A 27,902-nucleotide genomic window follows, 5' to 3' on the forward strand; every position below is an offset into this window, starting at 1 on the left:
TGTGAAGTTCAATAAAGTTGTGGGTTAAACAATACAGAAAGTAAGACAGTTTTTCTTATGCATATTTAGTACTATTCTGGCAGAATTTAGCATGATGACCAACTTAATTATTTCCCGGATTTTGTATTCAATTGTAATTCCCTAAATGTATGTAGAAATGCAGGAAATGGGATTCAAATCGCAACATTTTTTCTGGGGGAGTACCCCCAGACTCTCCGTTTTATTGTGCCCCCCCCCCCCCCACACCCACACACACACACACACACACACACACACACTTCTCAAACCAAAGTTACGCCCTTGGTTTGGGCTGATTAGACTCGACCTCGTGCATGCTGCTGCCCGTCGAATTCTTGCTGGGAGTGTTTCCCTGCAGGACGGCCAGTCGGGTCCGGGTTCTGTACTCTTGGCCCTGGATAGCCACTGCATGCAGGCTGCGGAGTGACCTCTGGACTGGGTAGGCTGTGTAGACTGTGTAGGTTATGTAACTGTAACAGGTGCACTTTGGTCTGCTTGGAAAGTGGGAGTATCAGTATCAGCGTTTGGAAAAGAGGTCAAGTGAATCTGCATGCTCTGCGTACTGAATAAACCCAAAATGTCGACCAAGGAAGACTACGATTGCATAGTGATCGGGGCTGGCGTCCAGGGCTCTTTCACGGCATATCAGCTTGCAAAACAGAACAAGAAGACTCTTCTGCTGGAGCAGGTGTGTCACACAGAAAACTTTGTATCTGTTCCATAGGACTTGCTGTTAATGGAAGCAAGAATCTGCAGCTCTCCTGCAATAGAGGCAGAAGTTTGTTGCTTATTGTAGCCTCTCTGCTGTCTATAAGACCTATTTCCCTTTATGTCAATATTGGACTTTATATTGTGTATGCAAAGCATCATTGCTTCCAGTATAAACATTAACAGACTTTAGTTACTATACAGCTACAAAATGTAGAATAAAGGGATTGTGCAGATAAATAAAACTGTATCTGGGTGACAGAGTAAAAAGATTCATAAGTGGTGTCAGGGGTATAAGGAGTATTAAAATATTCCAATCAGAAGTAGGGCAGACCGGGGCATGTTGTCACACTTTTTACTCATTGGTGTATTTCTCAGCAGTGCCCCACTACTGAGATACAATATATATTTTTCTAGCTAGAGTAAGGTCTTCTCTAAAAAATGTCATTTTTACATTTTGAATAACTTACTGGAAGCAAAAGTCATTACTGATGAAATACCACTTGACAACTTACCCCATGTTAGGGGTTAGGGCATGTAATCACACATGACCGGTGTGCTGTGTTTGTGCACTCAATTCCATTTCCTCTGAAGTATATGATATAAGATGAAAAACATACTCTTGTATTGAAAACAACATACTCAGAAAACGACACCCACCACACACCAGGTAAAATAACCCCTCCTTCACCGATCCTGGGATGCACACACAAACAAACACACATTCTGATACATATATATTTCTAACAGTATGATATATTAATATACATGCAATACACATTTAGTTTGATGTTTTATGATGTAATATGTCTTCTTACTCACTTAAACCTGCAATAAGCTATTTCAGACCCTATAACCAATCCTGAAACTAATGTGTGCTATATGGAGATTTCATTGAGACATAATGATATAAACTAATATCCACACAGCAGCAGCTGTGTTGTTGTTTTCACCTCTTTTCTAAAACTTGTTGTCAAAACGCGGCCCGACTCGAAGCTCTTCCCGGCCCATTCAGTAGCTTTTTTCATTTTTTTTTTAACCAGCTTGTCTCCTCCCTCGCTGTTTAAAAGCAGTGCTCTCCCCCTCCCATCCCTGAAATTTTTTTTTCGCTTCAAATTCGCTTAGTTCAGCTTTAAAGACAACAGTAATACTAGCCTATGCCTATGCAGCCTACCCTCTGTGACAGTATGTGAGTCTGGTCCAGCAGTGAGGCCACTTGTTACACAAGCCAAAGGTTTGTGGGTTCAAGTACCAAAATAATATTTATTCAGAAAAAAATTAATGTTAAGATATTTCTAACCAAAAAACAATTTGGATAGTTATGACAACATGCCCTGAAATCAATGTGACAACGTGCCCCAACCAGGCTTTCCTGACAAAGGTCCCATCACTGAGCACTTAACTAAACCACTCAGATTTATTATCAGGTGACAACTGACCGTTACCACCACCTTACATCACAATGTATAATCATTTTGATTCCTTTATGAGAAAAACACAAAGATTTTCATAATATACTTTCAGGTATCAAAATTGTTTTTATGTATGACTGTTTTGACTTAGACTACTGTAATCAACATAGGTAACCTCTTAAGAAAGTAAACAATTGTGTAATTGGACTTTTGGCTCTTAAATATTTAGTGTCAGAAATAAAGCCACTGAGACAACTTACCCATGTGACAACTAGTCCCGCTCTCCCCTACTGTTACTTGAAACATTCCTTAAGTAGAAGTAAAATAACTAATGTAAAATTCTACTTATGTAAAAGTGAAAGTGACCAAGTTACTTAAAGAATAAGCTTTAATAAAAAAAGTAGGAAAAGGTTGTTGTGCCTAAAATTTAGCTCATAAATAATATTGACTTTCAGGCGAGTCGATTCGAAATACTGTACTCTATACGTGAATGAGTCGGTCCTAAAGAATCTTGGGTTTTACCTTTTAATATGGGGAAAATATTTTCTGTATAATATACGGAAGATATACTCTGTATAATATTTGATATATAATGTTATTTATGTACTTGTCATTTATTCCTGGAGTTGCTGGAAGATTTTAAATTTCAGTATTTACCAAGGTAGTAGTAGGAGCAGTAGCCTAAATGTGGACTGTTGAGTTTAAATTTATTCATCTAAAACCTGCAGATATTTTGAATTTTGCCTCATCATCCTTGGAGAACCTTTTTAGGCTGCTACAGTCATTTTCACAAAAGCATAGAAATATATTATTTTTCGTTACAGATGCTCCAAATACAAATTGCTGCGCCGCATTACAATTTTGTGTCAAACATTTCGATCACATCTTCCTCAGTGACAGTATCATCGGTAGACCCATCACAATCTATTAGGGAGAGAATACACACACACACCTAATGTCAATTGGCATCAATCACACAGGGCGCTGACATCAACTACAGGAACTGACAGAGTGTTACATCTGTATTTAGGTAAGCTACAGTCAGAATTACAGGGCCTCTATAACAGCAGCATTCAACCCATTCTTTAAGAGAGTAACTGTTAGAATGAATAGCTCATAAAACATATTTCCAGGGACTATGTATATACTGTAAATATCATTCACGACCTTCACAGAGCAGTTACATACAACATCTCACACAACATCGGAAAGAAAGTTCTTCATTCATGCCCTGAGGATGTAATGTGTTCACATAAAACATCGATTTACATTCATCTCTCAGTTATATATTGTCGACTGCCCCCCCCCCCCCCCCAAGGTTGCCTGATTTGTTTGATAACCAAAAAGTCGGAGGTAATGTGCCCATGCTCTGCAAAACGGATGGCATATCACATGAGAAAACACACAGGAGAAAAAAAGAAAAAAGATTTCTTGTGTGTGCCGCTACATTCGCTCCTTTGAGTGAACCAGGTGAAGCCAGATTTACTCCCCTCATCTCTGCTGACTAACCGTTCACTGTTAATGGCGCCACAATTGGCCAATTTACAAATGGCCAGTTTCCGATGCACTGTACTCTGTAATGGATGTGATTTACAATATTGTGAAGTGCAATACTTACACTCAAAACATACTTAAAGCTGCACTGGCCAGGATTGTTAGGTAAAAATTTAGCCAATTTATCAGCCTAAATGAGCTTCCTTCCTTTTGATATCCTTTGGTGTAAAGAATCAGCTGGGTTTTAAGTAAGTGTTAAGTAACACCTTCTTGTGCTATCCCCTCGAGTCAAATATACATTGTTTTTTTAAATCGGGTATTGTTCTATCTCACAAATCAAATCCGTCAAATCCCAATTCAACCAATGCAAGCTGGCGGGATGTCTTGTTTGCCTCCTCAGTTCATCCTGCCTCACACCCGAGGGAGCTCCCATGGCCAGACCCGCATTATCCGCAAGGCCTATGAGCAGGACTTCTACACCCACATGATGGAGGAGTGCTATCAGCTGTGGGCTCAGCTGGAGAGAGAGGCCGACGTCAAACTGTACAGGTAAGCAGTCAGCAGAAAGAGAGAGAGGGAGAGAGAGAGAGAGAGAGAAAAGCCATTAAATGGAACATAACAAAAGCTTTGCCAGAACACTGAGATTTGTCACATTCAAGGTGCTATGTACGCACACGAGCAGCAACTCAATCTATGGGAGCCATAAATGCATGACTTTCTCATTACCTCCGGCGTCAGTGAATCACCCCCAGACAACTCCCATGCCTTTGAATGGGGGAACGGGGCTTTTTTTTTTCATCTCGGTAAACCTCTGATTTTCATTTGCAGAGCGGGAAGGTATTTGTGTGTGTGTGTGTGTATGAATATGACAGTGGCATCAAAGTGCGAGCAACCTTCAAGCGGCACTTTAAGCTTCCTGGAAGTATTACCTCTGAACAGCCTTATTTGTTGTCAGCACCAGCGAGCTGAATAACAAATTGATTCATTATGCATGTCTGAGGCTAATAGATCATGATACCCAGCCCCACCCACATTATGTTCCCGAGCACACTGTGTGTCTCTCCCCCCCCCCTCCCCGGCGCACCCATCTACAGCTCATGACTGATGGGTCCACATTTGAAGGCCACCTGTGCCCTTGGGCCGGCAAAAAATGACTGCAGCACAATGAGAAATGTTGAGGCAAGGCTTGTGTGAATCTTTTTGAGCAATGCCTCTCCCTCTTCTATTGTTTCTCTGGCTCGGGGATAGATGGAACCCGTCGAAATGAGTTGGAGCAAAACTAAAATCTATCTACCAACCCCTTTGTTTTGTCCACATACATGCCGACATGTGTACACTCTCACACACACACAAACAATTGCCTGCCAACCAGTGCCACCCATCACGCTGTTTGACAGGGGTTGCACTGGATGATGTATCATATTTATGATCCTACATACACTCACATGCCTTTTCTTTCCTCTTTGTCACACACACACACACACACAGGGAGACGTACTCATAAAATTCTCTGATGAATGGCTGAAGCCTTTAGCTAGCGTTGTCTATGCCTCATGGCTGCTGACAGATGTTGGAGCAGCCTTTAGAAAACACTGCTGGCAAAGGGCAAGTCAGCCATCCATCAGGCAGATTACTGAATTAGACCCTGTGTTTCACAACCTCTCACTTTGGGACTCAATAACTTACCGCGGGAGCTGCTGTGCTCTACTGTATTGCCGTACACAGTTCATCCAGTCAAATGTCATTACATGGTTCTCATTACATGGTTCTCATTACATACTAAGAGATAATTTACTACCTAATTTACAGGATGCCATACAAGTCATTGGTTAATTGACAATGACAGGTTGTAGTCTAAATGAACACAGCAATAGTTCAATAGTTTGAGGATCCTTTGAAGGTAAATAATGCTGCATTTCGGTCATTTTGTTGTTGTTTTTCTTTACACATCACACTTCACCGACACAATACAGCAAATTTAGATTATATTGATAGCTAAGTGAGGTTTTAACATAACTTCATGGGCAGAGTTTTGAGCATTCAATTGCAGTTTTAGATCTACAAACATCTCTCAGAGGCGGAGCTACACTGGAGGCAGAAATAATCTTATTGGTTGAGCTAAACCTCAATGGGCAGAGCCAATGAGCCATAGCGTTTCTGGCTAAGTAACGTTAGACTGAAGCCCAGTGATAACAGGCAGCTAATATTATGAAGCATAGGTATAGTTATCTAGGTTAGCTAGTTGGCCTAGTTGACCTTCCAAGTTCAAGCTAGCCATACTAGCCTGTAGCTGTCTAGGTAAGCTACTCTGTCAGCTAGCCTGCTGACCTTCCAAGTTCATGAATGCCATGGTCATGAATGAATGAATAAAAAAAATAAATCATTGCCATTCCCATTTTTTATTTATATAATTATTGACCAGAGTTCCTTCTTCACCATTCAAGTATGCCAGTTAGCCAAGTTGAGCTCTGAAAAACTGTGGTTCTTTGTCTCCGCCCATTGAGGTTTAGCTCAACCAATGAGATTATTTCTGCTTCCAGAGCAGCTCTGCCTCTGGAGTTTTAGTTATACAATCATTTCTCAATCTGCATTTAAGTAACTATCCTTCACATCATACATCCAATAGGAGGAGTTACCTTTTGGCTCACATGTATTGAAAACCTTCAACCAATCACTGCCTCTTCCAATCATAATAATTATTCCTCAGGTTTTAAACTGTTGTATGGCTTCCCCAAGGTTAAACTTTTTTAATTTTTTCCTAAATTGGGCAATTAGCTTTATGGCAAAGGTAAAAACACAAGACAAACAACATAAAAGAGTGATGGGCCAACATCATCAAATACTACATGGAGTAGTGAATGAAAAAAGCATATGTACCATCGCAGGTCTTGAAAGTGACCAAATTAAACAGCAGTGACCTATAATATTAAGGCAAGACAACAGCATTTCCTTAGCATTAGCAGTGGAATCATAAACGTGGAAACGTGGAATCATAAAATGTATATATATAAAAAAACAACCTCCCCTTTCATTTACCTCTGCACCATTTACATCATTACATCAACATCTTCACCAGCATCTGCAAAAAAGTAGAACAGTCATTACCTCCTTGTGCTTTTTTCCTGAAGGGTAATATCCGGTTGAGTGAATGACTATTTATACCTGTTAGACTTGACTGAAGGGAATCTGAAGAGGAAGCAGAGGGTTGGATCTGGAAATCAGGGTGAAGGGGATGCTCAGGTCAGGCTGGATTGACTTTGTCTGCTGTATTACCAGTTTACCCAAATTACCCAGCAAGACTCCCAAGATCCTACTGCTCATCTTAAAGCTACACTAAGCAAGATTTTTGTCCCTCACCAAAGGGGGGACTATGGATCGGTCTCCGTCCGTTAGTACGTTCGTTCGTTCGTTAGTTAGTTAGTTAGTCACACTGTAAGTTTGACTTCTGCTGCTAGGGGGCGGCTGGACGCAATACACACACATTGAAAAGACATGAGAACCTGAGAACCATGTGGACTCAGTCACAGGATCACAGAGCCAGAAATTTAAGTTTCGTTTCTCCGCCATCTTGTTTCTCTGCTGAGATCGTGAGGTAGCTCGTTTCTCCCACACAGTAAGCAGGCTGACCAATATCATGCATGTGACAAACTGAAGCTTGAAAAGTAAAAGTAAAATCTATACAATTATATCATATCGCAGTTTATTTCCATGCATATGCGTGAGCTCTGTCCACCTGACAGCCCTCTGTTCTGTCGGCGGAGAGAGAGACACAGGCAAGCATGGAGCTTTCGGCGTTACTGCCGACGCTTCCCGGGAGCACGGTGGCGGCCAGGGCTGATGGCAGGGCGCCGATGCTGTGTGCAGTTTACTGACAGAATGTTACGTAATTTCTGGGTTTTGATGTTCAAAATTTTCAAACAGTTTCCTCCCGCTGCTATTTGGAGCCAGCAACATGCAAACCTGCCTAGTGCAGCTTTAACAAATCCGTCAAGCGCACCATTTTGATTTAACACCAAGGCTGCCATACCAGCAGATCAGAGTAAAAGAGTAAAAGTTAAATTGGATTCTACAGTAAATAAGCTTGATAAGCAATTGTAATCAGTGTCCTACTAACCTGGACCTAGCCTGAGGCAGAAAACACATTGCTGGCCCTTCTCGCATAACATGTCAGTGTTACACTTCAATTTCAGTTATCTACACTTGTGCAAAGATATGTATTATTGACTGCAGTTTCCACCCCTTGACCCTTAATGATGAGGATGGGTGAGTTTTGCCTGAAATCAATGCACATATCTTCACTTTTCGGCATGTTTTTCTGAAGGAAAGCGCTGCCAAACCAGTCAACAAACACACCAACAACAGGACCGTGAGTGTACATGAATATTAGCAACACTTGCTCTTTGCATCAAATAGTCTGACCAAGTGAACCCAGGTGACGGCTATGACTCTTTATCCAATTCAACTATTAAATCTAAATCAGACATAAAGGGGGGGGGGGGGGGGGGGGGGGGGGGTGTAGATGAAAGGGAGGATACAGGTTAAAGAGGGAATATTAGGTCCATTGGAGACATGGACTGTGCAATATTAGGAAGGTGGCAGTGGAGTGTATATCATCCACACTCCTGCCCTTCAACCATAATAATTCTCCCACAGCATTTAAGCCCCAGTCTCTTTGTAGAAGGCTGTTTTTTCTTCAATGACACCGCCACCCCGCTGTCCTTTGTCAAGTTTAATGATTTATTCAAGGGTGCCTGGGAAGGGGGGTATGTCATGCACAACCTTGGAGTTTGAGTTGAGTTGAGACGACCCTGAGCTCACATCGCCCAGCTGCATAAAAGTCAAACAAACCGACAACTTCATTCAATGCAGCACTCAATTTCATTCTATTCTTATCAATGTTGTCTGGTTAAAATACAAACAAACAAATGAGACCATGGCTGAGATTGACAGCCTCTACCGGCCTCTACATGGCATTTTGCATTGTGTACCACCGGGTTGGATTTGGTGATAAACCTGCTGGATTGCTTCATGGCACAAAGGGATATTGCTTTACGGCACAAAACAGGAAGGAGGTGCTGTTGTTCCAGCACAAACGGCACTAAAGCTTTCAGAATTCCTGGCAAGGGCAGATGGTGGAAGGAGTGAAAGGCCGATGGAAACATCCCTTCCAACATGTTTATCTTCTTCAGAGAGGGGGAGGGGTGGCAGGAAGCAATGGGGTTTATGGGAAATGTGGTCTTAATTTTGAGAAACACTAGTACTGACAATACCACTGGCTTGAGATAGAGTTCAATTGTCTCCACCATTTGTTTACAGTAAATATACCATGGCATCACAATTCATTTGACAACGATATATTGATGATTGAAATTGATGCACATAGCAGCTTTAACATCACTGAGCTTACTTTAAGCATCCAGGTAGACACAGCCCAGTTGACACTTTGTCTGTCAAGACAAAGTCCAGTTGAGTCACAGTCAAGACCAAAATAGGCAGTAGACAGCGTACATGTCTTTCCATATGTAAAAATAAGAGGTTCTTAAGGATCAACAAAGATGTAGATCTATCTGTAGCTCTGTACTAGACCCTTCAACATCCGACTAATCAATGGATAGGATTTTGACTAATCAATAGGAGGGCTATTACACAGGCTATACACAGGCTATTACACAGGCTATAACCCTAACCCTATATACACAGGTATAATCTCTTACATTGTTTGTGCTGGGGAGAAAATAAATGAAGGAGAAAAACACTGGAGACCGGACTCAAGCACTACAGGCAGGGACGGCAGGCATGTTGATGCCACTGCTACTCACATGACCCATGATCTCCCCTCTCAGACGAACAGGACTCCTGGTGATGGGACCAGAGAAGGCTCCGGATTACCAGCTGATCAAGAACACCCTGCAGAGGAACCTGGTTCCCACAGTGATCCTGAAACGTGAGGACTTCAGCCAGCACATCCCCCACGTCAACCTGTCTGATGGAGATGAAGCCCTGGTGGACACAACTGCCGGAGTGCTGTATGCAGACCGTGCACTCAAGACTGTCCAGGTAGAGAGCAAATGGCATTCAGAATGATGGCGATACAGTATATCATGTGCATTAAAGCATGTCATCCTTATGAACTGATGTCACTCAGTCAAGACCAGGGGCCTCATGTATAAAAGACTGCGTAGATTTCATACTGAAATATGGCGTACTCACAAAAATTGAAAAGTACGCACAGAAATCTCCGGATGTATAAAACCGTGCGCACGCCAGGTCCTGCGCACCTTTCCTTTATACATCCCAATCAACGTGAAATTGAGCACACATGCACGAGCCTCTCACCCCGCCTTGTCTCCTCCCAGAATTAACTATGCAAAAGACTATAAATACGCCCTTCTTGTCACCTTCTTGTCAAAAACGATGGTGAATGTGCCTGTGTTCAGTGCTTCCCTCTCCAAATATTTCCAATGTGCTTTTACGCATGCAGTGTTATTGTAAATAAAGGTAAAATTGCACAATTGAACTGATTCAAAGATTAAAAACAAAACCATATAATGTGACATGTCCAGTGTTCGCAGTGCTGCCGCTCCAAATATGGCAATGTGCTTTTCCATTTGTGGCATTTTTTTCTACACTATTTTTTTTTAGTTTTACGCACGGGTGGCCTTTCCTTTCTTACCGTTCAGTCCCGCAGTCAGCGCACAACTTCGGTGGTTTGTGTGAGCAGGTACTACACACAAATCATTTGGACATCACACAGTTGTTCCAGGACTTATTCCGAGTGCATCTGCCCACCCGACACTGCGTTTTCTTGTGCGTTACCATCTCCATGTCACATTAACAAAGAAAACTGTCCAGTTTACTGGTGATCTTGGTTTGGCATTGTGAGTAAGGTCTGATGTCATCTGTGGGAAATTAGTTTCACTAGGTTTTCATTGCGCTCAATAAGTCAGACCTACTTGAAGCGAGCCAGAGGAAAGAGAGATGCGCATTCACACAAACCAACGCGGCGATATAGCAGAGAGTGCCTGTATCTATTTCCTAAGTGGCTTTTTTCATACATTTAAAACCCTCATATTTAGGAAAAGTTATGGAAGGAGGAAAAAATTGCATTTTCCGGTGTTGGAGGAACTAACAATTGAAAATGACAATGCCAGATGGGTTTTGGCCTTTCTAATCTTAAACATTATCCACATAAATAACCAAACTATTATGGTGTATCAGCGGAAATAATTTGTATTTGAATGTGCGGGACAGCCCGCACATTCTCACATCACGTTCATTTTTATACATCCCGCGTGTGCGTGAAAACCAGTGTACGCAACCTTTTTGTACGTGCGCACTGTTTATACATGAGGCCCCATATGTCTCTGATATGATGGAGGTTCCTCCCCAACCACAGCTGCAAAAAAAGTCCCTGCCTTAAAAGATACGTTTGGTGATTTTGGACTTATAATTTGTTTCTTACATACCTGTAGTACTTGGACCCGCAGAGAATATTGGCTCCAGAGTCAGCTGTCAGTTGAAACAGCGAGCTCCATTGCTAGGCCTCTTGCAATGACTCCACAGGGAGTTGAGAGTAAACGTGAGACCGTTCCACCATTACGCACACTATCACTAATCAGGAAATCAGCGCAGACTGCTGTGGGGTGAAAGGTCGTTACTGGCGGAGTGATCTAGTTTTGGAGACAATCAGTTCAGATTGTAAACAGTAGAGTTTGGTACAAGACGATCCACTGAGTGGAAATGGTGCGGTGCTGCTGCTTTCCGGGCCATGGATAGAAATATGTCGGTTGGTCTCCATATCGTTTTCACAGACTGGCTTTTTTAGAGACAAACCCAATTTGGACTCATTGTTAGCAGCAAGAGGCCTAGCAACAGAGCTCACCGTTTCAACTGACAGATGATTCACGAGCCAATATTGTCTGTGGGTCCAAGTACTACAGGTATGTAAGAGGCAAGTTCTATATAGGTCCAAAATCGCCCAACTTGTCCTTTAAGGGTGGAAAAATACCAGCTATCGTGACTTCAGTCTAAATTCACTCCTCTATCCTGCATTGGTGGCGCAGCTGTCTTCTCCCAAATTTGTGTCCTTGCAAAGTGGGATGGGCTGAATGAATGACATCCGTACAGGTGGCTGATGTGCTTTATGCACAATTAGAATTCAAGACTTTCGCTCCAGAAATAAGTATCCACCATACAGAAGAAGGGAACATTAGAAAAATGTAAGTTGTCCATTAGGCTTCATGCAGTACTGCTGCTACTATAGTCGTCATGGAGCTATATGAAGAACATTCATTTCTAATGATCAGGCTCAAGGTTATTAAAGTGCTCAACATGCTGAATATGCTGAATCACTTACATTCTGAGAGGCATGGCCTTTTCAGATAAGTTATGTAGAATGTAAAAAAAATACATAATTTAATGTTCATATAATCTCATGTTCATATCTTTTCCACAGTTTATGGCAGAGACCTGTGGTTTGTATTAAGAAATCTACCATACAAAATTTAACATTGGACTGTAAACCATGGCACTATAACGAAAATCCTAGAGAGGTTGGGCATGTGGAAGCAATAAAAGATTAATGTAGCAATACATTTTCTGATTTCATCACGTACGAAAACTAGTTAGAGCATAAGGCTCAAAAATACTTTAAAACCAAGATGTGGATAATTGAACATATTTTAGGCCCACTGTTTTAACCTAATAATAGCTCACATCAGGAATATTTTTAAGCAATGAATTCATATTATCTGGGCTCTGTCAGTATTGAACAAAGCAGTGGAGGAGAACAGACTCTTCTATGGCTGCCAGGTCAAGCACAAAACACTGTTTTGTTATTTCAGTGCGGTGCCATTTTCAATTGACTGGACAGATTGTTCACCTCTTTTTGTGAAGCTGCAGTCAAGTATAAATTACAACTTGTAGTGATAGATGGATAATAGATGGGTTGATGATTGCTGCGTGCATTTTCATGGCGTGGCTCTTTACTTTGATAGCCTCCTGCCTTTAATATTCTGTTTTACTATATGCCACTATTGATCTGCCTCATTCCCTTTTCTTAGTGTGGGCTTTTTCTTTTCTTACTTTCTTTCTCTCTTATGTGTGTGTGTGCAGGAAGGAGGTGTAACTGCTCAGAAATCAAACTCATCTGATTTTCCTCATTATTAGTTCAAGTTCTGATTTCTGTGCTTATCCAGCTATGTCACAGTTGTCAAATCCTAGGCAATGCATATTAATCAACATTTCTGCAAATGCTCCAAAATTATTAGGCATAAATAGTTTTAATATATGGTTCATAATTTATCACCGTTTCAGGCCTTTGAGCAGCAGACTGTACAGTAACTCTACGTATAGACACTTGCTAATATATTCCACTAATGCACAGTGTTTCACTCATTAATACTCCTACTGGTGTTATAGATCATACTAAATGGTACAAAGAGCGCTCCCTCTGATAGAAAGCATAGGAAGCAATAGAAAATATAAAAGCAATGCCATTTAAAAACCCTCTCAGGCAAGCATTTGATGGACGGCGATGTGCAGGAGGTGGCCAAGTTCAATATCAACCCAAATGAGCAGAATATTTTCACAATATAATAACACTGTAAAAATTAGGGTAGCAGCTGCAGGAGACAATGGATGTCGTCTCAGCTTTTATTTTGGCGTTGTATTGACACAGGTTTTCAACATTGGCACAGGCTGTTGCATCAACATCTATTCGACATCTAAATGTTTGCTGGGATCCCTCTGGTTCAGCAGATTGACTTACTGCCATATTCCTGTTTCAGCCACTTGGCAGGACAGCCCCAGCCTTGGACAGGTTCAGCACGTTCAACTCAGAATTAAACACTATTGTCTTGTACATAGACAAGGTAGCTCCATGTGAATACCATAATACCATAATACATAATACTAATACTTCAATTCCAAAACCTGCTCCCTCAAATGAATGGAAAAATTTGGCAGCATCAAATTGAATGGTATTTGGGTATGGATAGATGTAGACCTATTGGAAGCACCAATTGGAATACTGGAGAAACCAAAGGATTTCCAATAACACATGGTCTGCCCTTCTCTTTTGCCAGGGGCAGTTTCAGAAGCTGGGCGGGGTTATAAAGGATGGACAGAAGGTAACAGACATTAAGCCAGGCCCTGTTGTGACAGTATCAACCTCTAGTGGTGTTTACCGAGCCAAGAGTCTGGTGATCACCGCTGGAGCCTGGGCTAACACCGTGCTGTCCCACGTGGGACTACAGCTCCCACTACAGGTATTCAATATCTTGTAGTCCCACATGGGATTACAACCTCCATTACAGCCATATATAGTGTCACATTATAATGCCACTCCCATTACAAGTACAGTTTACGTCACTATGGGGCTGATATTGGCCTTTTATTAAAAAATCTGATTTCATCCAGTCACTGTCATCCACATCTGTTTGTTTTGTTTAGTAGGCTCCTTGCTAACACTATAGCATACACTATGTTGAGTGATAGCAGGCTCCATGCTAACACTTTAGCATACACTATGTTGAGTGATAGAGGCTCCATGCTAACACTTTAGCATACACTATGTTGAGTGATAGAGGCTCCATGCTAACACTTTAGCATACACTATGTTGAGTGATAGGAAGCTCCATGCTAACTCTTTAGCAGACGTACACTGTGTTGCGTGATAGGCCACTAGCATTATCCAAAGTAAGAAGACTGACCTTTTAGTAATAGAAAAAAACACCAACAACATGTTAACGGTTTACTTGTTTTAAAAACTTAAATATCATTAACTCAAGATAGCTCAGTATCCTCCGGTACAAAGCGATTACAGACTGGCCAGGTTGGTAAACATTAAAGTGCTGAGTGTAATGAAATTCACCAATGTGTCACTGCCTAGTGCATCTTTAACTAGATGTTTTGGCTTTGAACATGAAGGCCAGTAAGAAATGGCATAGAGAAAACTGTTATAACAATTTAGACTAACAAAAAACTGACACTCCACGCATTAGAAATCCATAGCAAGCTTTTCTTGACTGAATTCTAATCACTGCACGGGTTCTGTAACAGCCATCTACTGTATTATGTGGTTTTACTAGAAACAAAAGCATTACTACTGTATATTTAAACACATGTAGGTTAGAAGCCTTAGTCAGCAAGGCAATCTCTCCCATCTCGCAATATGCCACACACCCCGAAAAGAAAAGGTGATGGAAAAACAACCAGACAGCTGTTTGAGTGGAGAATTGGAGTTGGTATTGGAATTGCATTATTCAGGCTAGCAGGCTGGGGGGCCTGGGGAACGCCATGCCTGACTGAACTGGTAGAAAAGCGCAGGCTATGAGCTCATTGGCTCGCTGGAGCGCTGCCGTCTGAATTTTTATGGTCCCTGGGAATGAGAGCACGGCCGGTTAGTTCATTACACTGAAAGCTCCTGAACATTGTGTCCTTATTATTACCACCCTTGGATGGACGTAATTTGTACCGCCATGTGTACATTTCATTAAATCCTCATTCTCACTTCACCGTCACAGTGCTACTTTTGTAATTGCACTTCTATTAGAGAGAAAAAAACGATAAGGAGGAGGATGGTGATCTGTACGCAAGTATGTATGTTCAAGGTTCAACCACTATGGGTTTTTTGAAGGCTGATACCGAGTTTATGTTTTGTGCCAATATTCAGTATCTTTAAATGTGATCCTTTTCATGTAAAAAAAAATACACAAATTACAACGCTTCCCCCAGAATTTCAGGTCAGGGTGGAAAAGCCTTTGAAACATTTTACATATTCATTCATACTTGTGTGGATTCTGATCAAAATGTCAATTCATGCTAAGGTCTTCCCATAGACAACCAGTGTAATATTGATCAATTCTACAATAAACATGAAATCACTCAAACTGCATCATATCCATCATATCAGACATGGATGACACTGACTGGAGCAGATCAAAATTTTAATAAAATGGCATCAGATCCTTAATTAAAACCAGATCTCTAAGCCCTTGGTTGGTGCTGATGGTGTTGACCGTGTTCCTGCCCTCATTGCTGCAGGTGGTGAGGATCAACGTCTGCTACTGGAAGGAGAAGCTTCCCGGGTCGTACGACGTGAAGTGCCGCTTTCCCTGCTTCCTACAGGTGGAGTGTAAGGAGGCCAAAGATCACATCTATGGCCTCCCGTCCAACGAGTACCCAGGCCTGATTAAGGTGCGTCCCAGTGCAGGATCCTCCAGAGTCCAGAGTCTGTACAGTCCAAGGCTGGTGGTAGCTATGGGCAGGAGTGGGCTCAGCCCACCCAAACATGCGTCTTGCCCACCCAATCAAAAGTTAAGAACATTTTTTTTTTTTTGTTCAGCCAATGGAAAAATAGCACAGAAAATACCAGTACCATTTCTAACTTCTGATTGGGTGGGCAGCCTACAGCCCGCCTCCAAAGTCGCCCACTGCCCACCCCCCCTTCTCGTCGTGTTCAGGCACAAACACACAGAGCTCTGAAGCAGACCCGTCCGCTGCACAGAGAGTGGCCGTATTCATACCAAATCAGGCATTGCGGCACTTCCCACAGGGTTGTGCAGAGGTGTGCGGGGGTGTGGGCGTGTTTATTTGTGCTTTAGAACATAACCGCTGTGAAACAATCAGAAAATAACGTTTTATTTCTCTGATTCACCGGCTTTCTCGCTACCACCGCTCCCTCTCTTCATTCACTCTAGCTCGCTCGACCACCGCTGCTCTCTCTCTCTCTCTCTCTCTCTCTCTCTCTCGTTTTTTTTTATTTTAGGGTAAGTCAATCTGCTTTCAAAGTTGTTTTCTTTGTCACTTTTCAGTTTGAGTCTTATTCAAATAAGACTACCTTCTATTTTTGTAAATATTGGCTATGGTGTGAAGTCTCACTGGATTAGGTTTTAATTTTATTTGAGAACTAAACTCATCCAATGAAAAGAAATGTTATGGAGTTGATTATGTTAAAATCTGGATGAAGGAATTTTTTTATTTTAGGGTAAATCAATCTGCCCTCCACTGAACACACAAACACACAGCCATAAGCTGGAGAGGCCTGAGGGCACGATGGCAGGAACATCTGATCTTGACTCTGACAACTCTCCGGTTGCCAGCTGTCATTTTGACAGATTTTTGTGCCATCTGGCCAGGGATTCGAACCGGCAACTTTCGGACTACTAGTCTGCTTCTCTAACCTCTGGGCTACCTACCGCCCAAGTTGCCCACCTATTATTTCTACCAGCCCACCATATAGCAGGCTAAAACCGGCCCTGGTACAGTCCCAAGGAATATTTGTAGTGAAGGCATATACACTCACCGAGCACCTTATTAGGAACACCTGTACACCTGCTTATTCATGCAATTATCCATTCAGTCAATCATGTGGCAGCAGTGCAATGCATAAGATCATGCAGGTACAGGTCAGCAGCTTCAGTTAATGTTCACATCAAGCATCAGAATGGGGAAAAAATGTGATCTCAGTGAGTTTGACCGTGGCGTGGCTGTTGGTGCCAGACGGGCTGGTTTGAGTATTTCTGAAACTGCTGATCTCCTGGGATTTTCACGCACAACAGTCTCAGAGTTTACACAGAATGGTGCGAAAAACCAAAAACATCCAGTGAGTGGCGGTTCTGCGGACGGAAACGCCTTGTTGATGAGAGAGGTCAGAGGAGAATGGCCAGACTGGTTGGAGCTGACAGAAAGGCAGCAGTAACTCAGATAACCTCTTTACAGCTGTGGTGAGCAGAAAAGCATCTCAGAATGCAACACGTCCAACCTGGAGGCGGATGTCACTTTGGTAGCCGGTTGACATTGAGCTGAAAGCTGATACCTACCCAGTATTAGTATGGTGTTCCTAATAAAGTGCTCGGTGAGTGTAGCTTTCATCTTTAATTAATGATAAGATTTCAAATTTATGTTTAATCATTTACCACAGAGGTGTTTTGATTGATTAAATGTCATGTGTATTTTTAGGATTATAAACAAGATAAAAGTCATTCAAACAGAAAACTGTGCAGGGAGCGCTTCAGGTAAATAAGACAAAGGAAGAATTATGACCACCAATCAGGGGCAGACTGGCCATCTGGAGCAGCGGGAGTTTTCCCAGTGGGCTGGTCGACCTGTGGGCCGGCGCTGAGGCCAGCAGCACCGATGTAAAAAATGTAAAAAAGCCCCATGCTGTTTGGTGGTTCTGCTATAGACTGGCTGGGCGGCTCCATACAGCTGTGTGTGTGTGTGTGAGGTGGGGGCATGGGGGGTGGGGGTGTGTGTGTGTTACTTTGGTACGTCCTACCTTTCATACGCTGAGCTGACTGATTGTGTTGTGCATAAATTGGGGCCGAGTCGACCTGACACATGAACATTATGCTGCCTTCATGTACTCTGAGAAATATCAAAATTTACAAGATGAGTGCGCATGAACAATATAAACTAGAAGATATACTGTAGTTTCACATGAAACTGTGGGCAGGCTGAAAGCACACGAATTGTTGCATCAGTAAATACAAACGTACATATATATCTACACACATGATCACCTAATTACATAGCTCCATGCATACAAACTGACTTACATGCTTAAATACACACACACACACAGATATGTAAACAGACACCAAATAACTGAAAACACAAATTACCAAGAAAGGAATGATTAAGTGACATTGAAGACAATGACCTGATTGGAAGTTTACTGGGGACCTTTTGAATTTTTTACATTTGAGCACCAGCTACAGCCACCATGTGTCTAATCACAGTCATATTTGTTGGGACACCAATTCGTATCATTAGCGCTTTAGGTCAGTAGCATATAGAATTTCATAGGAAATAGGGCCATAAAACATGATCTGATAAGCCACACCCACATTGATCAACCACCACATTTCAGAACATTTGGTCAACCAGATATAACCAGAGATACCAGTGTTTGGCATTTCTGGCGCCCCCTGTCGACTGATTTAAAATTGGCTTGATATACAGTATATGCTTATAATACACTCATGTGCTGAGTTTAATGATGTTTAATGATGATTGGACAGACTACCACTAAGTTATGATTTTGTGATGGGCCACAAATGCTAGCAACTTCACTGGTTAAGAATAGCCAAACGATAAAAGATATCAAAAATGGGTTACATCAGTTTTTGTATCTTGGTCCTCTGAAGTTGTGTATCCATTCGTGCCAATAGGTCAAAAATTGAAGAAACCTACTATAAAAAACGTAAAAAAAAACTTACATTTAAATAACAAAAATTCTAATATGGCTGACCTTGGGTGGTCCAAGATGCAGATTTGTAAAACAAGAAGAGCTGGACGTGTGTGCAAAGTTTCGTGTCTCTAGGGCCAACTGTTGCAAAGTTCTGACCTTTTGAAACATTTACTTTTGATTCAGCACATCTCCGCAAGTAGCTGCACAATTTAAAGTTTGAATGAATCTGAACAAATGTTACAGTTATGCAAGTCCAAAGTTTTGGGTGGACAAATAAAGAAAGAAAGAAAGAACAAGAGGGTAAATACGACTGGAAAAGTCAGGATTTTCTATAGTCCCTAAATTGAGATGTGACATTTATGAGCAGAGTATGAAACCTTGTCAACAACAGATGGCAATAGTGACATTTTGTTTTTATTATATTTTGAATTAAAATGTATCTCCCAAAGCATAAAATCCCTACTTAATTTTAAACACTCTAAAAAATTGGCTATATGTGTGGATATGAATAATAAAAGCCTTTGTTAGATGGGATAGAACATTAAAAACAGGACCTACGCGTACTGTTTTATCGCGTCTGACTATAGAGGAGTGAAGTGTCTCATTTCAACTTGCCCAGGCAGAATTTTGGCTTTTGAAAAGCGCAGCGCTGGAGTTAAAAAGTTGCCGCAGTAGCGCTCAAAACCATAGTTGGGCTCTTTGAACTGCAAGTGTAGTGCTTCAAAGTCACATGTCTACAATATTTGTCCTACCTCAACAGATCCAAAACTTCAGATTAGTTCTGGGTGTTAGTTCAGCTTTGGTTTGCTTTCATTTGATATTACGTCTCTATTTTCAGCATTATGGTGGGCCAGCAGGAGTTCACAGACTAATAGCAGACCACATGCATGCAAAGGAGGGGGGGACAGATGGCGATGCTACATCACATTATTCACTCTGAGACACAGTCACTGGTGCTACTGTATGTCTTGATGTCTAATATTATGCCCGTCTAACTTACTTTGAAAGGAAATTACTTAAAAATGAATAAAATGAATGAGAGAAATTAATAATAATAAGCCTGTATTTGCATTATTTTGTAGAGGGGTTATCTTCTTTTTTAAGCTGATAGATAAAACTGATTTTTTTCCATCAGTCTTTCACTCCTTCCACCATCTGCTGCCAGAAACTCTGAAAGCTTTAGCTCCGTTTGCTCTGGAAGAACAGCGCCCTCTTCCTGTTTTGTGCCATAAAGCAATCCAACAGATTTCCCTCCAAATCTGACTCAGTGGTATACAATGTAAAATGTGCTGTAAAGTACGGTGGCCATTTTAGGACATTGACACTTTTTTCATCATTTGTAGATGGAGTTTGTCAGACCTAGATGGATTTGCTTCAGGTTTAGCTATACTTTGTCAAACTTAGATGGACTTGAGTCAGGTTTAGATGTCTTTTGTCAGACTTAGGTGGAGCTGTATCAGGTTTAGCTGTACTTTGTCAAACTTAGATGTAGTTTGAAGAAAGATGGAGTAAGTCCATCTGAGTCTGACAAAGTACATCTGCGAATGACAAATGTGGCTGAGGATGTCCTAAAATGGCCACTGTAGTAAAGGCCAGTAGAGGCTGTCAATGTTCTTGGCAATGGTCTTGTTTGTTAACATTAATTATACTAATGTCTCAAAATGAATGTGGTAATTTATTAATGGTAAAATGATACATGTAGCCCTTTTAATCAGACTGGATTACTTCTATTACTTACATGTATGGGTTTATTTGCAGATGTTACTTACAGAATCGATTGCCTACTTAAGTATGGATTACCGAATATGTATGTGCTATATATAAATATAAGTATGTATAAACATTAAAGTATAGAAATTCAAATAAATACCAATATGTATACACTATGAAATAGTGGACCCATTATGAAAAGTACAGTATCAGTATATTACAATGAGAGCGATACAGGAAACTGAAGAAGCAGATATGTGAATATGTGTCACATTAACAACTTTTGAACTTTTATCTGCCATGATATAACATTGTTTTATATAGAAATAATCTCACTATGAACTGCGTTATGATGTGAATCCATGCGTCCAGGTGTGCTACCACACGGGCAGCGAGACAGACCCGGACGAGAGGGACAAGCAGACAGACCGGTCCGATATCGAGCTCCTGCAGCGCTACATCGCCCGCTGTTTCCCCGGCCTGGTGCCCGAACCCGCCGTGGTGGAGAGCTGCATGTACACGGTCAGCATCAGTGCCTGTCTGACTCCAGGCTTCACACCTGGTCCTGGAAATTCCTGGACTATCATGGAGCTTTGAGAGGGGAAGTCGGAATATCAGGGAATTTTACAAACAAACTTTACAGGAATATAGCAGTATTTTCCAACTTATTACACGTTCATTTCTACTGTAGTAGAAACCAGATTGCTCACCCCTTTAGAAAAACAACATTACCAAACCAGGAAGGGAGACTCCTTTCCAGAATCTACACACCAGAGTGTTTTACAGCTGCTGTGTTTCATACAGTGCAAGGCTCTAGCTTTGCTATTGATTCCACCCAATCACTGATCATTAGCATAAACAACCATGTTAGGGTTCCACCAATGTGGCTTTTTGAAGGCTGATACTGATATTTTTTTAGATTGAAGCTGCCAATGGCCGATATTTTGTGTCATATTAAATATCTTTGACCATTTTATGCCCCAAAACAATCCAAAAGTATTCAGTGTTTCCACCAGAATTGTATTCTTGTCAGGGTGGAAAAGCCTCTGGAACAGCATTTTGACCATGAGACACTAAAACTCTCCATTGAAACACACAATATTAATAATCAGTCCCACCAGGATTTCGCAGAGTTTTTTTGTGATTATTGCGGCCAAAAATGCTTGATTTTGCTGTGGCTTTTCTCAAAAATTGCGATACAATTTGCGAGGTTTTATGTGCTCCTTTTGCGGTAAAATTGCGGGAATTGGGAAAAATTGCAAGCAAAGAAAAAAAAAATGTTTTCTCTCTTTCTTTCTCTCTCTCTCTCTCACTCACACACACGCACGCACGCACACACACACACACACACACAGCCTCCCCTTATTCTCTCCCACTCTCCGTTTAAGCTATTAACTCTTCCAAGAGCTTGAATTTTGCACTCACCTCGATTCTTGCTGCTTTTGTTTTGTTTTGCACGGTCTATGGCAGTAATTTTTGTTGGCAGGTGAGTTTTGTTCATCTTCCACCTGAATGCGTGCTGCGATGACGTAAGTTACCACGACACCGAATGCGACAATTGGTCCAAATCACAAGCGGTCTGTTGATTTGGCCATTTCATGCGGAAAAGTTGCGGCAATTTTGCAAAACTGCAAGCTCTCGCAAATATTGCGGAGATTTCTTGAATTTGCGTTAATTATTGCAATTGCAAAATCGCAAGTTCCTGGAGGGACTGAATAATGATAAAGCATACTCATGCAGACTTGTGTGGAATCAGATAGAATCAGTTCAGGTTAAGGGCTTTCCATAGACAACCAGTGTAGTATTGATCAATTCTACAATAAATATGTAATCAATCAAACTGCATCATATCCATCATATCAGAGGTGGACCACACTGCCTGGACCACATCTGATTTTTAATCAAAGGACAAATCCCTGATCAATACCATTGATTAATGCACAACCAGTTCTGTGATGCCTGTCCATCTCTGTCACAAGGCCCATAGTGGGGTTTTTTCCTAATTATGTATTGCTATTGCTATGCTATATGCTAAGAAGCAACCAGTAACAGGATTGCATTACCAACTTGACAGAGTGAATACGGTAATCAGGTTATAAATTGGGCTGTTAAGCTGGCTGGTAACATGAATTGAGTGCGTTGCTGGCTGTCTGTGTTTAATTCATTGTCACATCTCATGTCATTCCCCAAAGCCATACACAGGTGTGAGATTCTGTGTACTCTTGGGGGATGTGTGTGTGTGTGTGTGTGTGTGTGTGTGTGTGTGTGTGTAGGGAGAGTGGGGGAGGGTTAGAATTTGTGCAGCCATTCTTGCCCTCAAGCAATACAGCACACTGCTTTTTACAAAGATCACATACTGAAGCTCCAGGAAAACATGATTTCTGTGACCTTGTCTAATGCCTCTGAAAATCATAATAGTCATGGCCTTTTCCCACTTAACAGCAAGCGTTTTGTTCAAATATCTGTTATTCCTATAAGAGGAAATAGTTTAACAGCTTGGGTCTGCTACAGCGATGCTAAAAAAAATTCTGTAAGCCCTCTGTTAGAGGGCAGCGCATATTCTACAGTAGATCCTTTTAGCCTGTGGGAAGAGAGCAATGCCATGCACTTTCATTAGAACACAATATTTTACACTTTTTTTCACAAACAGGAATATCTTCAAAAGCCACGTGACTACATGGTAAAAGAGTGCGCTGTATGTGTCCTTGTCAAATGGATCCAGGGGCATTCTGCTGTAGCTGAGTTCACTATTCATAGTCCCATATAGAGGAATAAAGAAGCAGGGGATTTTTTCAAACCCAAAGAGAATGTGTACAAGCTGTGAAGCCTTTATTGGATAATACTGAGTCAGAAAGTCAGAAACTGTGAGATCCAAACTAAATTCTGTAGAAGCAGGAGACATCCAAACTTAGCTTGAAACTTGGCCACTGCTCCAGCAATTGGCATTTGTGAGCAAGTTGAAAATATGTGGTTTCAAAACATTGCCTTATTTACTTTGAGAGTGACGTTCCTCCTATAATCTGCACCCTATAATTGCAATTTTACTTTGCTGGTTCTCTATTTTCTGATGTTGTTTTTGCAGGTTACACCAGACCGTCATTTTGTGCTGGACTGCCACCCCACCTACAGTAACATTGTTATTGGAGCAGGATTCTCAGGTATGTACAGTACCTGAGGTAGTTTGTTGCATACACAGAACTTGAATGGATAGAACAGTCATTCCCATTCAAATCAATGTTCCAGGATGGTCGGAGCAGCGGCCATTTTTATGTGTATCGCTGGGCTAGCTTCCGTGTAAACGGTCTTACGGCAAGTCGCTGAGGTGAGAGGTTTTACAGCAAGAACCAAAGGGGCTTCTCTGTCTCCTTGCTGCTATGGATTGCTAACATGCTAATGTTGACCAGAAGAGCTAGAGAGAGAAGTGCAGTCTGTGATAAAGCTACGTTAGCCTAACGTCAGCTTTCGGTTGAGTTTTTACAGTTTGATAAACACTCAGGCAACAAACACATCTGCACAGTTCTCAAGCAAGTGCCACACTTTACGGCATTAATGCCCAGACTTGCGTCACCATAGCAATTAACCCTTAAAATTCCATAATCACCATGTTATGCTGTACTAGCCAAATGACCATAGCAAAAGGTGGAAGGACCGTTCTAACCATTCAAGTTCTGTGGTTGTATATGATGTTTAGCACAAAATGGCTGCTGTTGTATCAATTTTAAAGCTGACATGTTACCACTGTTTCCTTTTGTCAGTATTTTAAGACGTTGTATGGACAGGTTTTAAGTGGGGTATCAAATCAGAGTGGAAACCTGAGCTCATATTTAAACCTCCAGTGAAGTAAAGTATAAGCTTTTGTCTAGCTAGGAGTTTTGCTACTGTACCACTGTTGCCAATTTTACTTTGAACACTACTAGAATTGCAGATAGGCGCAGGCGAGCTAACATGGTGCAACTTGTGGCGCAGTGTTGCAAATTGCAATTAATCCTGCAAGGTCAAATGAACACAGGACAAACAATTCTGTAGATCTATGAACCTGCAAATAAAAGGTCAGCCAAAGTGAAGGATGAACCAAACATCATAGCCATCACTAGTGAGTAGGTCTAGTCAGTCAGTTCATGAAAGCTTTTACATTTGCTGTTCCAAACACTGTGATGGAGACAGCAGTTGATCTGCCAGAAAACGCTTCAACCAAGAGGAAACTGATGTCCTTGTGTGGGAGGTGCAGAATCGCCACAAGCCAATATACGGCACCTTATATTAAATGAGCTTGGGAGGAGATAACACCTTTGGTTAATGTTTTGCTCTGGTCCTTGGAGAACCATCACGTCGGAAACGGCTCAGTGATATTAGGTGAAAAGCCAAACAGAAGTTGTCAGTGAACCGCAGAGACAGTTTGGCTATGGGAGGGGTGCATCCACCAGCCAGTCCCTGACATCTACAGAGAATGGCTCCGCCTCCACAATCCCCACTCTGTGTGTCCAGGCGCATACTGACAGTTCTGTGTTGGATGATAATCTTTCACACCACAGAAACCACATGTGTAGCTGTAAAACGAAAAATGTTGGATCTTATTTTTCCCTGCTTGAGGCAATTATATCAAAGTCAAATTAGGAAGTTCAGTGCAAAAACACCACAGCAGTAAGCGCTTAGTGCCAAAGATGGAGACAAATTAAAAAATAAAAAAAATTATGGATTGCTACTTTAATATCTGTGTTCTGAGCAGACTGTGTTCCATTTTCTTTTCAGAATGGTTTTCATGTTGTCTTGTTGTTGGTACTCAGGGGCGCTACAGTTGTGTTTTTTTTTATTAATGAGCTTACCCAAGAATGCAAATGACGATAAACTCAACTTGCTGTAGCCTGTGATTAAATATCAAAAGGCCTTTGTATTAGGTTCAGAGGTCTGTCAGTAAGGTGGCAGGGATGGGAGATGTAAAACTCAGGCTACTGGCTTCTGGAGTGGTATAGTTGTACAGTCAGTTGAAGAGAATACATTGCAATAACAGAATATTATTTTAGGCCTTTGATGGATAAACTATTAGGTGTATCCCTATGGACAACATGGTGAATTGAGAATGAGCATTTTCTCCACAAAGTAATTACAAAGGAATGCTTTTAGCTTGAAGAGGCTGAGTTTTTCTCCATAGTCAAAACATCCAAAAACTAACATTGTAATTGTTTCCAGAATGACGCTGGGTAATTATTTATTTGTCTAACAAAAAGGCTATTTCCCTAACACTCTTTGGCGATGCGTCCACCAAACTACTATCACCGTGCAAAGTTTTAAGACACTTTGCTTTTCCTCGTCCTTAAATAGCGCGGTTTAAGACAAACTTTTCCTACTTCTTAAATTGCGGCCAAAATCAACAGATAACTGTGCTGCTGATAAATCATATCTACTGACAACTTCCATATTTCCCTCCCTCTGTTTTGTGCTCCAGCCCTCGGAACAGCCACAAATACTACAATAAAAAAGCACAAAGGAAAGCAACATCCTGACTGACCCATTTTTTCCGAGCGCGAATGCCCTGTGCGCTCTGTTAGTAGATCAGAAAACAAGACTTCGGTTTCTGCCGTTTGATTTGTGCCAGTGTAAACCTTTAATAGACTCGGGCCATAGTACGGTAGGATAACTCCAAAAAATGCAAGTCATTTTACTCGAGGAATCTAAGAACCGGTACAAAGGGGATAAAAAGAAGGGACAAAAAAAAAGTTGTTATAGATTGAACACTGTCCCAGGAAGAGAGCTGTGCAGAATACCCTCAAAGCCCCGGACACAGCAAACTTTCCTCCCAGACACACAGAGCCTTAACTTTTAATGAGACTTTCTTGTCCATTGTGAAAGGTGAGGAGCCTTCGCTTTGGGTCCGGACTCGTGTTCTCTTCTAATTAACACGGCAGAGGCACCCAGAAGGCCGGCTCGGGCCCACCCTCGCTCTGTGTCAGTGGTCCTCTCCTGGAAGTTGCCTTCGGGGTCTCCTGGCACGTTTCCATCTGCTCCCATAGCCGTCTCCTTCAGCTAATTATATCTGTAATTAATTTTGGGCTCATAATTTTCCGCTTTCAGAGGAGCGGGCAGTGGCTGGAATAACAGGGGCATTTATTGCTGGAAATTTACTCTGCGGGGGTTAGAAGTCATTGAAGAAGCCATGTAATCAATACAAGGGCAGTCATGGTGACTCTGTAGCGTGTATTTGCATCCACACCGTACCAGACTGCTCTTAAAGAGGCAATTCAGCCTCTACTAATTATGTTATTTGTCTGTGTTAATAATTGGTTCGAATTACCATGCCATGCCCTCCCATTATTTTTATTTGCTCTTCTGGATCTATGGAAAGAACTCGTTCTCCAGCCCCTCTCCTATGGTGGCAAAGACGCTTAGTGCCATATTGGAGAAGTTCACAGGGCTTATCCGTAATACAAAAAAAACAAAAAACGTGTTGCCTTCCTCCCCCTCCTTCACTGCTTGCATTTGTCATCAAAGCCCGACACAAGTGCTTTAAAGCAAGTCCTGGGGGGTTGCCATGGTTACAAAGTCACCCTGTGGGTTTGGCCAGCTATTGAGGTTTTCCATTCTCCTTCTCCGGCGAGATGAAAATGCACGTGGCCAAACTGTCAGAGCCGAGCTTTTATGACTTCAAAGCCGGGCAGAAACCACAGGAGCTCGGAGACCTTTGTCAGATGGCGGTGTGCTGCATTCCTCAAGCCCTGTTGACATTCACAATTTGCCTCTCAGACCTTAGCAACAAGCTGAATTAGGCTGCATCTCGAAAATAGCCACTTCCTCGTCTCACTCCTGGGCTCGAGCACATACACCCATCACCCACAGAAGGGACAAATCTCCCTTAATTTAGCGTTTGGTCTCGGTTCACCAAAGTGAATAGATGCCCAGTGACAGCCAGTGGAATAGCTCTGTTCTTCCTTTATGTATTCACTCATGTGGGGCTCAAACCTACTGCCTGACTCAGACAAAGGGGCGTGAGACGCGGGCTATTTATAGGATAACCACAAGGTGCGGGGCATGCGTTTCCTCACATTACGATCTTGATTCACCTAAAATGGTTGGTTGACCCGTAGGTACATCTCTTCCCCAGGTCACGGCTTCAAGTTTGGACCAATCGTCGGCAAGCTGCTGTGCGAGCTCAGCCAGGGAGAAGTGCCCTCCTATGACCTCTCACCTTTCAGAATCAGACGCTTCCAGGCAAAGTCTAAAGCAGCTCTGTAGAGCCAGGACCGGATGCTTTTTATATCCCCAATGGAACATCTATGATTCAAACGAAAAAGATGTCTGTATTAATGAGTCGTAAAATTTGGGAATGTTATGGTAATTATGCACTAAGCTGTAAAATGCCATCACACCGA

General features: G+C 41.8%; 1 protein-coding gene across 1 annotated transcript; it reads left to right on the forward strand.

Moving 5' to 3' along the window:
* Positions 1–484: 484 nt before the first annotated feature.
* Positions 485–27,902, forward strand: pipox (pipecolic acid oxidase). Its single transcript, XM_071905470.2, has 8 exons — positions 485–706; positions 4,033–4,181; positions 9,476–9,689; positions 13,718–13,900; positions 15,678–15,830; positions 20,911–21,060; positions 23,621–23,696; positions 27,635–27,902. Exons 1-8 carry the CDS (start codon positions 569–571, stop codon positions 27,763–27,765), a joined length of 1,194 nt encoding a protein of 397 aa, XP_071761571.1. The 5' UTR covers positions 485–568; the 3' UTR covers positions 27,766–27,902.

The sequence above is a fragment of the Centroberyx gerrardi genome, chromosome 6 (assembly GCF_048128805.1).
Source record: "Centroberyx gerrardi isolate f3 chromosome 6, fCenGer3.hap1.cur.20231027, whole genome shotgun sequence".
In the NCBI taxonomy this organism is placed as follows: domain Eukaryota; kingdom Metazoa; phylum Chordata; class Actinopteri; order Beryciformes; family Berycidae; genus Centroberyx; species Centroberyx gerrardi.

Bases quoted from the DNA above. Each gene is read 5' to 3' on its own strand.
- pipox (XM_071905470.2), top strand. From the start codon at position 569: ATGCTCTGCGTACTGAATAAACCCAAAATGTCGACCAAGGAAGACTAC. The intron at 9,690-13,717 runs GTAGAGAGCAAA...CTCTTTTGCCAG, and splicing joins GTGCACTCAAGACTGTCCAG to GGGCAGTTTCAGAAGCTGGG. The intron at 15,831-20,910 runs GTGCGTCCCAGT...CCATGCGTCCAG, and splicing joins AGTACCCAGGCCTGATTAAG to GTGTGCTACCACACGGGCAG.